The sequence below is a fragment of the Homalodisca vitripennis genome, chromosome X (assembly GCF_021130785.1).
Source record: "Homalodisca vitripennis isolate AUS2020 chromosome X, UT_GWSS_2.1, whole genome shotgun sequence".
In the NCBI taxonomy this organism is placed as follows: Eukaryota; Metazoa; Arthropoda; class Insecta; order Hemiptera; family Cicadellidae; genus Homalodisca; species Homalodisca vitripennis.
In genome coordinates, this window is record NC_060215.1 from 77,203,527 (window position 1) to 77,222,292 (window position 18,766).

Consider the following 18,766-nt stretch of genomic DNA (forward strand, 5'->3'; position numbering starts at 1 on the left):
TTAGACATCTCCTGTACTCTCTCTACTATGAAACTAAAAAAGAACAACCTCAAAAAAATATGGGTGCAGAAAGCAATGAGCTCAAGGACAATTACCTAGAAGCCATAAACCGAGCAATTCTCACAGGGAAACCAGAGGATAAGTTGGAAGCAGCACAAAAGAAGAAAGCCTATGATCTGAAATTAAAAACACTTAGGAAAGAAGAGATCGCAAACAGATTTGAGGAAGCAGACAACAAGACCAAAGTTTTATGGAATATAATTAACCAAGAAAGAAAGTCTCGTACCTCAAACGTGCAGCTAGACACTCTCATCGTCAACAGGGAAACCATCTCTTCACCAACAGAAATAGCAAATCATCTCAATGAATTTTTTGCAACCACAGCTGAAAGAACACTCATGAACAGTACGCAGAATAACAAGCACACGAAAACAATAACCCAAGACACCTCAAAATCCAATTTGTACTTCTATAAAACAAACTGTGATGAAATTGGCAAAATTATCAATGGACTAAAACAAAAGTCCTCAGCAGGAGAAGATGATTTTTCATCAAAATTGGTTAAATATTGCAAAAATGAAATTCTCATCTCACTAACAAATTTAATTAACAAATCTCTTTCCCAAGGAATATTTCCAAACTGTTTAAAAACTTCAAAAATATATCCTAAATATAAGGACGGTCAAACGAATGAACCATGCAACTACCGCCCCATTTCACTAATATCAACCTTCTCAAAGATTCTAGAACGTGTCATCTTGAAAAGACTTCTAGGCCACCTGAATCAAAATGAACTTCATACTCCAAGACAGCATGGCTTCAAGAAGAATAAATCAACAACCACAGCAATAACTCAGCTAGTTGAATCATCATCGACAAACTAGAAGAAGGTTGTATAGCCACAAGTATCTTCCTAGACTTTTCAGTAAGGCCTTTGACTGCCTAGAGCATGGCTTAGTAATTAAAAAACTCAGATCATTAGGAATTGAAGACAAAGAGGCAGACTGGTTCAAAAGCTACTTGAGCAACAGGAAACAACTCGTAGAGCTTACATCATCAAGCAACGGAATAATTCACAAAATAAAGTCGGAACTGTTACCAGTAACAAGAGGCGTACCTCAGGGATCTGTGCTTGGTCCAGTGCTTTACACTCTTTTGACTAATGACTTCCCACAATATCTGGAGAAATACTGCAAGGTTGTGATGTATGCTGATGACACTGCCCTTATTATTACTGAGAAAGACAAAGAACAACTTGACATCAATTCGTATATAGCTTTTGATATGGCAAAGCAATACTGCCATATCAATGATCTGGTACTAAATGAGAAGAAAACACAACAGCTAATTTTCACTGCCTCCCGAAACCATCACAGGGGTCTCCCAGAGCTAGAGGTAACAACATCAACAAAATACCTAGGTCTAGACAACAAATTATCCTGGGAGCCTCATGTGGATAAACTCTGCAAAAAACTTAGCTCCTGCCTTTATGTAGTACGACGAATTAAACAAATTAGCAATATAGATATGGGTAAATCAGCCTACCATTCTCTCTTTGAGTCCCATCTGAGATATGGATTAATTGTATGGGGAAGTACAACAGCAACAAATTTACAAAGAGTATTAGTAATACAAAAGAGAACCATCAGAGTTCTTACTGGACTGAGACCACGAGACAGTTGCAGGGAAGCCTTCAGAGAACTGAGGATTTTAACAGTAGTAGCTCTTTATATAATTGATACTATTTTGCACTCTGTAACAACTGGACAGACTAGAACTGGAGACCATCACTGCTACAACACAAGAAATAGACACCACTTTGCTCTTGTAACACACCACCTAAGTTTATATGAGAGGAAACCATCATACAAAGGAGCAATCTATTTCAACATTCTACCAGACTCACTGAAGAAAACACCAGTCAAACACCTGAAGAACTCACTCAAAAGTTGGTTTCTCCAACGACCCTTCTACACTATTCAAGAGTTTATAAACTGGAAATAAATTGCACCATGAACTGATGTTTTGAATTTTCTGTTCTGTATGCCCTTTATTGTATTGACAAAAATTCTAAACTCAACGTTTATGAATAAAGAATATTGTCTATTTATTTAAACAATATAAATATGATAAGACGTTTCTGCGATGCTTTACGTAACGTGAGCAGGCAGCGCGGCGCGGCATTTTCAAACTTGCCAAATCGACAAAGCCACACAAGACGGACACGGACGCCGCAAGCGGCTCGCAGGCCATGTTATTGCCACCTCCGTACTAGAACTGTTTGATAGCTTGACCGGTTCCAAATGACTTTCTCATCCTGGTGCCGCCCTCCTTTCCAAAACGAAAAATAAGTATTTATATGTAGAAGAACTGAGAAATTTTTAACTGGAAATCAATTGCATCATGAACTGATATTTTAAATTTTATGTCCTGTATGTCCTTTATTGTATTGACAAAAATTCTAAACTCAACGTTTATGAATAAAGAATATTGTCTATTGTCTATTGTCTATTTTCTATTGTACAGATCTAGCCATGTTTCTGAGGCTAATTTTTTAACAAATAAATCATTATTTTCCTTTGTAAATTTTCGTTTTAGTTGCGAAATTGGCTGGTTTTCTTTTTTATTAGGATAAGCTATTTCTAACAGCTGAGCATCATGATCAGATAGCTCTGTGACCAGACCAGAAACCGAAAGTTGTGACTTATCAATATTAGTAATAATATTATCTATACCACTTTCAGAACCAATGGTAACCCTTGTAGGAAAATTAACAAGATATTGTATGTTGTGCTGAATTAAATCCATTATGAGCTGAATTCTCCTTTAAAACATCTATATTTATGTCCCCTGCCAGAATTATATTTTCATATTTAGTAAGTAACATACCTAGAGCAATGTCAAGCTTATTCCAGAACACATTATCATACATTATGCCAGGAGTTCTGTACAATCCAACTATAATTATTGACAAATTGCCTAGTTTACCGTCTACTGCACAACACTCAAATTCTTTTTCACTTATTAATTCTGTAATTTTTGGAATATTAACATTTTTTAATTGTGTACTACTTTTGCTGTTAGTAAGTATCATAACTCCTCCTCCTCAAAAAGTTTTGCGACAGAAAAATGACTTTATTGCGTAGTTGTTTACTGTTGCATTTATTACTTCAAAATCTTGCAATTCATGTTCCGAGACATTAACAACATCTGGATTAATTTCTTCAAGTATTATTTCCAAAGTAAGTTTACGGGAGCTGAAATGTTGAATATTTTGGTGGAAGATTGATATTTTAGATTTATTTTGAAGTTTAGTTTTTATTTTAGAGAGAGAGGAGGAGTTATTCACATGGAGGTGAGTTTTTAAGTTTGAGGCAAGAGTTGGCATGAATTGTCCAAAAAATCTGATTGCTGTTGCTGAGGACTGACATCCCAGATTGAAATGAAATGAAATGAAATATGCCTTTATTTAAGAGGCGGAGTTAGGGCTATTTAGCCCTCTCTACCACTCAACCTCACCGGATTGTGGTCTCCGTAGGGAAAGACGTAGAAAGTGGAGTCTCTGGGTGTATGGTGTCGATATCAGAGGTAGGCCCTACATCAGATGCTGCACCGGGATTCAGCTGGATGACAGGAGAGGACTCTCGTAGGCAATAATTATCAATGCCTTGTTGAAGGTGCTGTACAAAGTCATTGAATGAAACCCCATTGTGTAAGGGTCGACTAGATCCTTGGTAGTAGCAAACTATGGTAACAGCTGCACCAGTAGTTCTTTGAAATTTTGCTAGTTCTCTGATGAAGTGATCAGGCCATATTTCATCCCATACACATCCCATTGGGGAGCAAATTAGTTTTTTCAATTTTCTTTTTTCAAACTCTTCCGTTAGTTGTAAGAAAGCAGCATTGTAATCATTTGTAGTTGGCTTTTGGTGATATTTTAGTTTAGTGATTAAGCTAAACACACCACATCCATCATTGTTCTTCTGATAAGCCAGATGGCTTCTGGAGGATAATGGTTTCCCAAAGACATCCCCGAAAACCACTGCAACACCCGCACTCAGGCTTCTTTCACTTTCGAGATCAGCAGATATTGAATGTGCAAAACCCACTTCTTTGTCACTCTTGAATTGGTGTATCAGTTCTTTCATATTTGCCTGTATGATCTTTATAGGAAGAGTGTTTTGTTCATCTGTGGGAGCTGAGCTACTTCTTTTAAATAACATACTTGCAATGTTCCTGGCAACTTCTGCTTTCCCTCGTCTATTTAGATTCCAGGAAACAACATCTGACAACATGGGATTTATCTGTTGCCCATGGGTCGTGAACAGATGTCTAGGCAACAGATAAAGAGGAAGTAGGTTTAATCCTGAATTTTTCATTACATTCCTTTCTAATTCTGAGTTAATTGTAGATATCTTTACGTCCAGATGAGAAACATCATGCCTCATAGGAATAGTGCCTATGAGGGTGCTGGGTTTAAATTAGTGTGCTGGGTTTTATTCATGAGACTAATCATATCTTTAACGAGGCTGTTTATTTCTGTATTTTCCACACTATTGGTCCCTGCCAGAACCAGAATGTAGTCGTCACCTCCCAGGTATTCTCCTAACTCTTGCACATCTTCCGTTACTTTCTTAAAGCCAGCCCCTGGCCTCACAAACGAACAAACATTGTAAGTTGTTCTTTGTTCAATAAGATGTCCTAAGTCACGGCCATGGCTGTCCGATAGAATGATTACATTCAGTCTGTTGGATTTACTGTTATGTTTGGGCAAAGTCTCAGGTGAGTGATTACTTTGTTTTTGTTTTGCTTTTGGGAAAAAATTTTCTGTTTAATAAAAGGTTCATCCTTATCTTGGGGGTCAATGGTTGCAAGATGACTATAGCGGTTTTCTGAGAAAAAGTCTGAACTAATAATATTAGGAGTTAAAGTCAAATGTGATGTTGTCCTGGTTGGTGATGCTTCACAATTGGTTAGCCTTAAGGGCGGAAAACAATTGAAGCATTTTTTATTGAGATCTCTCTGCTTATTTATTTCTATTTCTGTGTTTTTTAGGTCTTGTTGAAGAAGTTCAATGATACATTGAAGCTCTTTATTTTCTGCTTTAAATTTGCAGAGCTCTTCTTTCAAAATTTTTGTGTGAAAATCTTCATTGTTTATCGGATATTGTACACAATACATCTTTACCACTTTTATTCATGTGAAGACCGTGATTTGTTAAATTAGACTGTGTTAATATGTTGTTGATTGGAATAAAAGCCAAATCGCTGTTTGTCTAGGACCAGATCATAAATGTTTGTATTAACATTGAGTATAGTTTTATTCCATTCTGGTTGATCATATTTGTAGGGAATTGATGTCAAGACTATATTGGTACAGGTCGGTTTCAGTATTAATTCCTGTAAAATTTTGGGAATATTATTGTATTTATTTTCATAATTCAAACTGTTTGTTCTTCCTATTAAGACCACAGCACCATTATTTGTGAAGGTACCTACTGCTTCTATAAAGTACTGAGCTCCAGATTGATAGAGGTAATTTAGAAAGGAAGTGACAGTTGGATAATTGGAACTCTCATGGCTACCTCAAGTCAGTAGCTCGTGGTTCTGTACAACATTGCGTCTCCCAAAATGGTAAAAGACAAATTTTATTAGAGTTTTATGAGGTCTTGCCCATTTCCAATCATTCCATTTTCAAAAAGAACTTGCTACTATAAGTAAACCAGTTGAAATCCTATGAGCAAGCTCTAAAATTGGTGCCTTACTGGTATGATACCACTTATAGGTAGTAAATTTCTCCCAACAAAGTGGCAACACTTTAGGATTTAACAAAGGAACAATACAATACATAGCTGATTCATTAAATAACTGTTGATCGATGCAACTTCTGCTGGAAACTGATGAGAACTGACAGCAGATGATAGGTCATGTGGTTAAGAAGCATTCAATCATATGATGAGTTACATAAAAAATTATTGTGCTCTGTGATACTATTTTGGAAAGATGATCGAACTTAACTTAATTCAATTAGTCAAGAAACCCTAATATTTATAACTAAGATCTATGTAGTTATCATTGAGGTCACAACTGACATTAAAAATGAATTTCAAAGGCTAATATAACTCACATTTGGTTTTTTTCAAATTTATTGACTCTTATACAAGTTAACATCATACGAATATTCAATCACAGTGGCCCAGGCAGTTGAGTAACAACTTGCTATTTTGAAAATTGCAGGTTCGTATCACGGTAATTCACAAACTTTTTTCTGAGTAATTTTAAACAATGTCTGTACATAGTTTGTTTTTGTACTGCTAGATATAATTTGAATTCATATATCAATATTTTTAGTGAGTCATATCATATTTTCATCGTTTTGAAACCCTTGGATTTACTGCAACTTCCAATCTATTATTCTTTGACATATAGCAGTTTATAGTATGTGTCTTCTTGTTTGAAGGCTGTATGATAAAACGATTTTATCCACATCTCACCAACGTAAAAGTGAACGCAAGTTAGATTATAAAAAATAAACATAATACAAAAACAGACAAAGTATATTTAGTTTAATTTAATTTAATATTTAATTAACTTATGGCATTGACGAGACAAGCAGTGAACAATTTGAAAGTTAAAGTTTAAAGTGATTTAGACAGTTTGGACACAGGTTGCTATGTCTGACTTATGCAATAACATTAAGACATGACTTCAGCAGTTCAACTGAAGGTATTATAACAAATATATTGCAGATGATCAGGGCTCTTCTGCAATTTCTGTATGTGGTTCAATTTTAGAATATCTGAACGGAGTGATCACTAAAAACATAAAAGTAATCATGAATGAAAATTCATGCCTTCAGTTATGTTTGCAAAATCTAATGAGGACCAAAATACCTAAGATATTATGTTTAATAATTTAAACAATAATAAATTGTGAATATTTTATAAATGGATGCTTTGATTGTTCAGCCAGCTTGTAATACCAATAATGTTAAGATTCTCAATCTGGGTGTTAAATGTAATTGATTTACAACTTGTGACAGGTTTTTAGGGAAAATAGAATTTGTATAGATAAAAATATGTTTTCTAATAATGTTAAACTCTTTCCTCTTGAAATTAAAACAGCTTCAACTGTAATACGATTCAGGACAAAATTAAACCTTGATGTGGTCAGAAAGGCATTTTTAAGCTTGCATAAATCTCTCAACATTATTTAAAGATGAACATTTAAAATTTACTAGCTTTGTTAATAATTTTGGTTGATTATTGATATTTATGCATATTTTAACATTTGAATTATGTAATTGACATACACACAAAACTGTACAGTTCGATGGTGTAAAAGTGAGGAATGTTTGAAGGTTTGAAAGCTATCATCATACATTATAGTTATTTAAATTGAATATATTATTCTTGTTACTACCCTTGTGTGTTACTTAATATACTTATTTTATAATTTACAAGTTCACAACATTTAGAGTTAGTGCTAAGTTTATGATGAGTTTGAGACTGGAATTTTTTTATTAGGGGTAACCTGAGATCACTGTGGGTGGGAGCTCTGATAGCACTCACTTCAGGGGCTGCTGTCGCCATTGCTGTTCTCGGAGACTACTCTGGTTCTCTTACAGGGGTTGCAATATCAGCCTCTCTTTTGCCACCAGCTGTAAACGCTGTGAGTTTCAAGTTAAGATTAATATGGAACTGTTTGAATAGTGGTAACCTGAGATCACTGTGGGTGGGAGCTCTGACAGCACTCACATCAGGGGCTGCTGTTGCCATTGCTGTTCTCGGAGACTACTCTGGTTCTCTTACAGGGGTTGCAATATCAGCTTCCCTCATGCCATCAGCTGTTAACGCTGTGAGTGCCAAATTAAACCAGGTCTCTATAAAAAAAAAATCTAAGTTTTAACAGTTTGACTCTTTTTTTAGATAATGTGTTTTGTGCAGCACACTACACACACACATGTACGTTCATGGATAAAAACATTCTGTGTGTGTGTGTGAATGCATGTATGAGAGTAGTGGGGTTAAGAAGGCACAAAAACGATGAGGAGTGAACGAGTATGAGATAGAGAGGATGAAAGAGGTGTATCATGACGAGACGTGTGGGTGGGGAGGGGGCATTTTTCTCGTTCGTGTTTTTGATGTGTGGGTCAGCTGTGTGTTTTTCACTCGTGAGTAAGCTGTTGTTATTTCCCCATTCTATCGAATAGCTGTTATCTCAAGTTTGTTGTAGCAGTGTTACCTATGTGGCGTTGGAACTAATCAACTGTCTGTCAATATGACAAAAGCAACTATGTTGTCAATACAATAGTAGAACAGTGGTGATTTTGTCCTTTCTTCACCCACCCAACATTTCTCTGAACTCCACCTTGTCCACTAACTACGTGCAGTTAGCATAGTGGTACCCGTTGCTCTCAACAGAAAATTTACTGCAACCCGGTGAGCCGCCAATCAGGCAGCGCAGATGAATCACTATCGCTCCTGGAAATCCCATCATTAGTGCAGTCGTTCTTCACGAATATCTCCATACCAGAACTATTTTATTGTTTCCGGGTATTTTATCTTTTTTTTAATTCACGCTGGTAGAATCAAGAATCAAGAACTTTATTTTCCATTAAGTAAACAAGTTACAATAGGCATCGTCAAGAAGTTATATACAAAATTAAGGTGTCAAGTCCAACATATCACAGTTCATATACTCTTCTGCAGTATAAAATGCTTTCTTCTTAAGCCACTTAGCAATAGTACAACTAAATTTATTACAAGGAAGTGACCTGATGGACATCGGCAGTTTATTGTATAACAAGATTTGTTGATACTTAAAACTATCTAAACACTTATTAAGCCTAACATTAGGTTTAACAAGATCTTTCTTTTGTCTAGTATTGTAATCATGTATTGAATTTGCTTGATTAAAATTACTAATGTTTTTCTTAACATAAATCAGGTTACAGCTAATGTAGATACATGCAAGAGTCATAATATTAAGTTGTTGAAAAGTGTTTCTACATGAAGCCGACATGGCTAGTCCGTTTATTATTCTAAGAGCCTTCTTCTGCCAAATAAAGGCTCTTTTTGCTGAACTAGAACCACCCCAAAGACGTATACCATAGCTCAGATGTGCATGAAAAAGGCCAAAGTATATCATGACAAGAACATCCAGATTCACGCAATCCTTCAACTTTCTTAAAAGATAAGTAACTCTGGACAGTTTTTTACAGAGATGATTAACATGTTCGTCCCAACAGAGTTTGCTGTCTAAATGAATACCAAGCAATTTTACAGGTTTGAACAAGTCATAGTCTACATCCGATAAATGGTTCTTTAAAGTAAATATTATTTGTTCAGTCTTAGTATCATTTATTAACAGATCATTAGCAAGAAACCATTGTTTTGCTTGTTTTAATGAATGTTTAAGTTGAATTTTCACATCTAAAATATCCAAACCAGAGTTAGTAATGGTTGTATCATCTGCATATAGAACAGAAAAAGATGAAACATTATAACTAAAATCATTAACAAAAATTAAAAAAAGAAAGGGTCCCAGTACTGAACCTTGTGGTACCCCAGCTGAAACATTTAAAAATTGAGAATCTGTCTTGTATACAAACTATTTGTTTTCTATCTGTAAGGTAACTACTCAACAATTGCAGCTCTTTGTCCAAAATTCCATAATATTTTAGCTTTTTTGACAATAAGCCATGTGAAACCGTATCAAACGCCTTACTTAAATCAATCATACTTGCTCCTACTACCAGTTTATTTTCAAAACCATTGAGAACAAAGTTTACTATTGCTTCTACTGCATCACTAGTTGAATGGTTAGGTCTAAACCCAAATTGATAGGTGTATAGCAAATTATTATTTACAAAATATTCATAGAGTTGAGCTACAAGACATGACTCAATAATTTTACTTATAATGGGTACAATTGTAATGGGACGATAATTGTCTGGATTTTTTACATCTCCTTTCTTATGAATAGGTGTAATTTTAGATACTTTAAGACAATTTGGGTAAACTCCTTGAGATAAAATTAAATTAATTACATAGGTAAGTGGTACTACAATTACATCAATAATATTTTTTAAAACATAATTTGAAAGGCCATACACATCCTCACAACGGGAATTACTCATTTTATTTACAACAGATTTAACAAAAGTTTCATCAATCAGTTTCCATTGAAAACTGCTAGTTGGTTGTGGCTGAGGGGAGTTTGCTAAAAAATCAGAGCAGAGGTTATTATTTGTATTTACTGCCACATTCACAAAAAAATCATTTAAAATATCAGGGCTAATAGGTATTGGTGGCTGTGATATCGGATTCAGATTACATTCAGTTTTTGCAACTTTCCATGCAGCTTTACAACGATTTTTTGAGTTTGAAATCATCTTGCTATTGGCTGCAATTTTGGCCTTTGTAATATCTTGTCTGTAATTTTTTTGAAAATTCTTAAAACGTGCCTTATCTACTAAACTTGAAGTATCCTTCCATTTGTCATACAAAGTTAAAAGTTGATTTCTCATCATACTTAATTCAGGAGTAAACCAGTTCCCCTTGTTAATTCTCTTAGGTTTACATTTTACAGATATTTTTGGACAATACATATTAAAATAAACATTTAAAATATTTACAAATGACTTAACAATAACATTTACATTACAATTATTACACACACTGCCCCAGTCAAGATTACTTAGACATTCTTTTAGATTATGTAGTTTTTCAGGGGATATTAATCGTTTGGTACAATTTTCCGTTGTTTTCTTAAAACATTGACTATTTTTTAATGTTTTTGGCAAAATGAAAAATTTTACCCATAAGCCAGCATGGTCTGATATTAGGTCTTGTTCAAGTAAGGAGGAGTCAAAACTACTACCATCCAAATTTGTGAATACATTGTCCAAACAGGCCAAATCTCTAGTTGCTTTAAAATTAGTTGGAAATAAATTAAAGGATCTAAAAACATCTAAAAAACATTGAACATCTAACCTATGAGTTTCTAAAATATTTACATTAAAATCACCTGTTATAGCAAAATATTTGCAAGATTTAGATACTATATATGACATTAAAACATCTAACTTATTTAAAAAAACCCCCAAATCTGAATTTGGAGTTCTATAAACTGACACAATGATAAGATCATGGTGTACCAGTTTAATTGCTGAGACTTCACAGATAAAATCAATGCAATACTGGGATAAATCTATTATATCATACTTCAAGTCATTTTTAACATAAATTGATGACCCACCATGAGTAAGAGGTGGTGTTCTACAGTAACTGGTTGCATATACAAAGTTTTCTGGGACATACAGAGAAATTTCTTGTTTTGTCAGCCAATGCTCATTCAAACAAAGCACATCAGAAGGCTTATTCCTTAAGATAATATCTAACAAACCAAGTTTTTTGCGCAAAGATCTAATATTTAGTGTAGACACACAGATATTAGAACGTGTTGATGCCTGACTGCTTAGAGTTGAACAATGATTAACATAATTTAAACTTTGGCTAAAAAACAATTATTACTATTTACAATATCTACAATATCTACATTACTGGCTTCGTTAAAAGTTAAGTTATTTACAGAACTAGGTGAGGTGGATGGTAGTGGGGGAAATTCATCCATCGAAAGCTGGGAAGGAAGGCACTGATGGATCAATATGTCAGCTCGTGGGTCTGTACCGGATGCCAATAAAATCTGACGCTCACAATCCTGGAGAGAGTTTTCCAACAGCATTTGGGTGCTGCCTCCATTCTCGCTCCTCAGTAATGTAGGCCTACCTTCTGGGGCTGGTGAGCTGACCGGGGCTGGTGAACTGACCGGGGCTGGCACAATATCATCAGGCGATTCACACAAACAAGGTGATCTGCTTGAGCTCCATTTACTCACCTCTCTGCATATCTTCTCAGCAAGCCATCTCTTACCCCGTTGATTAAGGTGCATGCCATGGCGGGTATGTAGGTGTCTTTCAGCCTGACTTGCTTCAATCAGTGACACATTTGAGTATTCCTTACTCAGGTCTGCTAGCGCCACATTTGTACTTTGAACCTCTTTATTAACACATGACCAGCTAGCAAGGTCGTATCTATTAGGTAAATTAACAAGCAGAACTTTGTTATTGCGTACATAACTAAGAGTCTCTTTGATACCATGTAACACGTTTTGGGCTTCATTTGCAGCCACGTCATTTGAACCACACAGCACAACTAGAATGTCTTCTCTACTCTTAAGTTCACTTGTTATATTTTCTTTATTTACTATCTGTTTAGTTTTACCTCCAGGCCTAACAAAACCTACACTTTCATATTCCTGTTGACATTTATTAATATGCCACACTAGATTTTTTCCATGGCTATCAGAACATAACAATATTTTTTTCTTCTGATTTTTATAACAAGGGTTCAAAGTTGTTTGTTTAGTCTGATTGCTTTTTTTTATCTTCTTATTTATATAAGTGTCTGCCTGTACTTTCATTTGTACATTATTTCCTTGTATTTCTAAATCAGTTTCATTGTCCTGGAGGAGTTGAAAGAAATTACTTGTTTGAAGTTTAAACTGACAAGGCAAACTTCTTCTTGATTTTGTACTTCCACACGATACCTCCTTGAGATCAGTATTATTATTATTATTATATTTTAAATTAATTATTTCTTCCTCCCTGTCAAGTACTAGTTTTTCTAAATTATTAATTTGTTTTCGAGCTTTTACTAAATCTTCGTTGAGAATTTTTATTATTGATTTTTTATTTTCTATTTCTTCAGTCAACAATGTATTGATTTCATTATTTAAAACTGTTTCCTCATAATTTCCTTCATTGATAGAGCTAACTACACTCATAGTGTCTTGAAATACACCATTATCTCCTGTTACATCACATTTATTACAGTACCAGTTTTCTTTTGTATTATACAATGTATTAAACTGGGTAACAGTCAAATCTGTACACTTAAAGTGAAACCATTGTTGACATACTCCTTTACATAAAACAGCACGACTGTTTTTTGTTACATTTTTTTTGCAATCCCCACAAGGATTTTTGTCAACAGTCTTTTTATTACTCTTTGTTTTAGCCATTTTTACTAAAGTAGAGTCAATAATACATATATTTACAGATAATTAATTAAAACAAAAGGAAAAAATCCACAAAATGTATATCCTCTTCCACTGTAGAATCAACTTCAATATTTTATGAGGCAAAAAGATTATGCCCACTATGAGATTTGAACCTAGATCCTTGTGTATAGCAATCTTTCATTTACCAACTGAGCTATCATGACTCTATAACAAGCAGTGTCTCTAGTACTATGATGAGCACAAACTCAAGCAAGATGCCTGTTAAAACAGGAGAACTACCTGCAGCTATTATGCTAAAATATTATTGTCCAGAATTTAAAATATAATATAAAATATAATGAATGCATCAAATAAAACATGTCACTCTATTAATATAATGTAAGATTTTAAAACTTATTAAGTTCTTTCGACACTTAAAACAGACAGTTTTTTAATTTAGAGGTTATCCTAGGCTAGGAATTGTTTGATGTAATTATCAATTTATTGTCTAAGAAAAAGTTGAAACTAATTGTTCCAGAGTTATATTTTAGTGTATAGTTTACTTGCCAATAAGATTCACACAGCAAAATCACGGTTTTTTATAATACACATCAAAATTAGAGCACCAGCACAACATCACTTGTAAACTCACACAATCACCAGAAATCGTAAAAGGAAACGATGATCCTTATGGTGGCCGCAACGACCACACCCTAATCACCGGAATACAATACAGAGCCGTCGACAGGACACTCAATAACAATACAGGTCTGTGGACCGCATTAACTTACAACAATGAAGGAAGTGGTATTCTGAAAGAGGTGTTCAGCTTAATTACTGTTATGTGAGTGTACCGGGTGACAAGAAATTTAAGTGACCGTTGACACAAATAACCCTGCTGTTGAAGATCCACTATTAATACTACACCACAATAGTGACGACGAAGGGCAAAATTAGTACCACAATACCTAAACGACGTATCAATTCAATTCAATTCAAAACAGCTTTATTCACTTGGCATATACACATATATACATGAATATTGTCAGGATTTTATTCATGTTCTTACTCAGTTAGAGAGAGAGAGAGAGAGAGCGAAAAAAAAGAATACATAACAGAAAATACAAGATTTATCAACAGGAAATAGAAAAGTTTAAAATACAATTATTACAGTTGTTAAAAGGTTACAATTAAAACAGTCAAAATTATAATCAAACAGTCACAATTAAAACAGTTACAAGTAAAACAGCTTTTGGCATAAAACTATTAATGAGTACTCCACCTCCAGAATCATCACACAAATTCATTAGAGGAATATATAGCCTTATTTATGAGAAAAATGTTTTTAAATTTATTGAATGTAGTCTCTGACTTAATTTCAATGGGAAGATTGTTGTCAAATTTTGATCCAATATAATTTGGTTTCTTTTTAAAAATTTGTAAGGTGTGGGGGCTTATTACTACATTATTACGATTTCTTGTGAAATGGTTGTGATTATCTCCTACCAATTCCAGTTACTGAAGTTTACTTTTAATTGACAAAATAGTTTCAAAAATATACATCCCATAAACCGTCATAATACTTCTTTAAAGTGTTCCTTAACGGATGTTCTATTATAAAGATTAAAAATTATTCTAATTGCTTTTTTCTGCATTTTTAGAATAGAATTTAGATTATTTGCACTGTAGCACCGTAAAGTGAGATTCCAAAAGATATTATTGAGTGAATATACGAAAAATAAATAACCTTTAATGTTGTACAGGTTTCTCAGTCTAATTAATGCATATAAACCTGATGAAATTTTGGAAAGTAGTTTTTCTACATGATTGTTCCAATTAAGAGTTTTGTCTATTTCTAAACCCAAAAATTTAATACTATCCTTATTTTCAATTATTTTATTACAAATTGTAATTATACGGTGAGATTTGTTTGTAGTTTGTCGAGTTCGTAAATGAATTTCATTAGTTTTGTCTCCATTTAGGAGTAGGTTATTAGAATTAAAAAAGTAATTTAATAAATTTATGTCTGAATTTATTTTTGTTTCTAGTTCATTAATAGTTGAGGCTGTAATTTTCAAATTAGTGTCATCAGCATACAGACATAACTTACTACCCTCACTAAATTGAGGGAAATTTTTTAGGTAGCAAATGAACAATAAATGACCCAAGATAGATCCCTGAGGAACTCCATACTTTACTTCTTACAATGAGGATTGGTAATAAATTTTGTAATTGTTTTTAATTTGAAGAATTTCCACAAAAAACTTTTTTTCTATCACAAAGGTACGACCTTATCCAGTTCAGTGCATTCTTTTGTATTCCCAAATTACTCAATTTTAATAATAATAATTCATGAGATATCGAGTCAAATGCCTTACTCAGATCCATAAACAAACCAACTACTTTACATTTTCTATCTAGACTGTCAATAATTGATTCAACAAAATCCGAGGCTGCTGTAATACAGACCTCCCACTTCGAAATCCATGTTGAAAAGTTTCAAATAATTGGTTTTTTTCAAGGAAGTATACAAGTTGATTATAAGCTACCTTTTCATATATTTTTGAGATGGAGGGTAACAATGCAATTGGTATATAATATGATGTAGACTGCTTATCTCCTTTTTTGTATAAAGGTTTCAGTTTTGTAATTTTAAGTTTGTGTGGAAAATTTCCAGACATTAACGAAGCATTTATTAAATGAGTGATTGGTTTCAGTGAGAATAGTTTAGCTTTTTTTTAAGAGCACAACAGGAATACCATTGTATCCAGAACTGTATGAATTTTTCAACTTGTTTATGATTTACTCCACCTCCTTCTCATCAACATAGCTAAATTTAAAGCTAGGTGTACTAGGAAGTGTTCCAGCCTCTGAACTCTCTCCCACTACATCTCGAGATGTTTCCAAGTTTGGTACCACAGTATTGTTAATTACATTAGAAAAATAATCATTAAATATCATTAAAACCTGTGAAGGATCTAAGCACACTGTACCATCAACTTTTAGAGTCACATTTTGAATTCTTATCTCGTTTGTCCCTACTTCCGAATGTATTAATTTTTTGAAGAGATCAGTTTTTTCTTTAACTGTGTATTCATTTTTCTTAATCTTCCTTTGAGATGGTTTTAGAGTTAGACTCTCTAGCTATACTGCTAAATTTAATGATTCTTTGTTTTTCCGATTTGAGCCCATTTGAAATCCATTTTAGATTGTTATGCTGCCTTGAGAGAATTTTAGGAAAACAAGAATTGAAATTGTGCATAAAAATGTTACGGAAAGAATCATATTTTACTTCAACTGGTGACAAATAAAGATCCAGCCATGATTCAGCTTGCAAATTTTTGATAAACTGTTCCACATTAGAGTCTGTAAATTTCATTTTATACTCCAATAGTTTTTTAGAAGAATTATTTACTGCATTCCTTTGTTTGAAGGTTATTTTTGACGATGGAAGGATTGTGAAGGAAATAGGATTTTTTCGGGTGTCAGTAGGTGGTTAGTAGACGTATTGTGACCTGTATTCTGTAGTTTAGTTTTAATGATTAGTGTTGTGTATAGTTTTTTATTAAGTGCATGTTTTTAGAGTTAGTGAAGTTGACAAACAAAATGGTGGTTGTGATTCCTGACTTAGGCATGCCACAACGCTTTGGTATGATTTCTTTATTTTAACCTAGTTTGTAATTATGTATTAGGTTAATTATTTACCTGAAGAAGAGATCAGATTGCAGATCTCGAAATGTAGTGTTACTGATTTCTTGTTTCACTGAACAATGGCAAATGTCCGGAAAAATCCTATTACTGGAGTTGTAATAGTTAGTATTTCAAGCATCTGACCATTGTGATCGGATAGTTGAGTGTTAATACCTGTTATTTTATATATATTTTTATCCAAATTAGTGAAAATATTATCTATAGCAGATTCTGAAGAATCTGAGATAAGAGTTGGAAAGTCAACCAGTGAACAAAATCCGTTGGCGGTTATAATATGTAATCAGTGATTTCTATTTCTGTTATCAATGTTTATGTCTCCCATAAAAACATGTTTGTACTTTGAATTTACTGTTTCAAGCAAAATATTCAATCTTTCAATAAACTCAGGTTCGTTTTGTTAAATATGATTCCTATAGCAACCAATTATAACAAAATTTTTCCGTGATTGTACCTTCTGCAATTCTACTAAGCAACACTAAAAAATTTTGTCAGCAATAATATCTTGAATATGAGATATTATGATTTCTTTGCAGTTCGCAAAAGGTTGTGTTAAAATAATTACACCCCCACCTCTACTCTTTTTTTGACTGTAACTAGCACTTATGTTGTAACCATTCATATTGAGCCTTTCTAAGTTGGAATTTATCATTTTATGTTCTGTCAAGATAATAACGGTTGGGTTAAGTTCAGCAAGTGTAATATCCAAGGATTCTAGAGATGACTGTAATCCTCTAATATTTTGAAGGAAGATACATAAGTTAAGTGGTATTAAGTTATTCTTAGGTTGGCTTGTCCTGCTAGTAAAAAAGATTCCAGTTGCTTAGGACTAATACTAGATTTTTATGAACCTAAAACATCACTTATCACTTCACTATGCCCCATACTGACTTTTTCACCCCCTCCACACAACACACCACCAGTAACGACATAGATGCAACCTTAGAAACCAAGGAGAAAGTGGATTTTCTTTGCTGTGACCAAAGAGAGGCAATTTTGTGACGAAGATTCTCTGCAAAGTCAGTGACTGAGAGTCCATTCCACAGTTGTCGGTTTGAATTTTCCTTATGTATGATGATTGAAATAGAAGCTCCTGTGGTCTGCTGAAAGTTCACTATATTGGCAGCAAAGATGTCTGATGGAATATTGAAATGTGAAATGACTGAATGCAGTGTTGTAATCTGATATATGTGGTTTACTATTAAAATGTGGTTTTGTAACTAAACCATAGAAGTTTCAGAATTTTTTGATGGGTTAGATATTTACTCTGGAGAGATCATGGTTTGTTTACCAATTAGATTTCTAAAAACTGTTGCTACCCCGGCACTCATATTTCTTTCATGGTCAAGGTCTCCAGAAATGCAGTGGGCAAAAGCCCAGAGATGGTTGTTTCAGTTTGTTTTAATTAATTGTTTCATGTCAGATTTAATTACATCTATCTGGCACTCCCCAACAAAAGGCAGTTAAAAGGATCGTCTTTGTCACCAGTTTTATTATTTGGTAATTCCCTATCAGCACATAATTGAGCATTACTAAGAGAATCTATTAACATATAAGCCAACTTTTTTACCTCGATAATTAAGGTACAAGCCATGTTGAGTAAAGTGAAACCTTTTCAGCTCTTCAAGATCAATGACAACTACTCTGCTCATCCTCACTGCAAGTTCTCTTATATAGCTGTTTACCAAACATATTTCATCATGAAGACGATCACACAGTTCTAGGTCGTAACGATGGGGTATAGTGGTTATTATTATAGTTTTACTTAGCAAATTCAAGTTTTTTTCTAAATTACTGTAAATATTCATGGTTGTTTTATTTGTAACATCACTTGTACCAATTATTACTACTGGGTGGTGGCCAGATCTTGGAGCTTGTCTATAAACTTCCTGAGTTGATGCCCCAGGTACTAGCCCATTTATTCTAATCTTGCCCTTACTACAGGTGTCGATTATTTCTGGAAGACCTCTCCCATGGTTGTCTGTGTAGAACTC

General features: G+C 33.8%; 1 protein-coding gene across 2 annotated transcripts in view; it reads left to right on the forward strand.

Moving 5' to 3' along the window:
* Positions 1-18,766, forward strand: part of LOC124369234 — an 80,499-nt gene that overhangs the window by 24,632 nt on the left and 37,101 nt on the right. The window contains exon 8 of one of the 2 annotated variants that reach the window (XM_046827114.1): positions 7,712-7,856. In XM_046827114.1, the coding sequence (XP_046683070.1) occupies positions 7,712-7,856 (145 nt within the window). Of the gene's footprint in view, positions 1-7,525; positions 7,671-7,711; positions 7,857-18,766 lie in introns of both variants that reach the window. The other variant, XM_046827113.1, reaches the window with a different exon arrangement.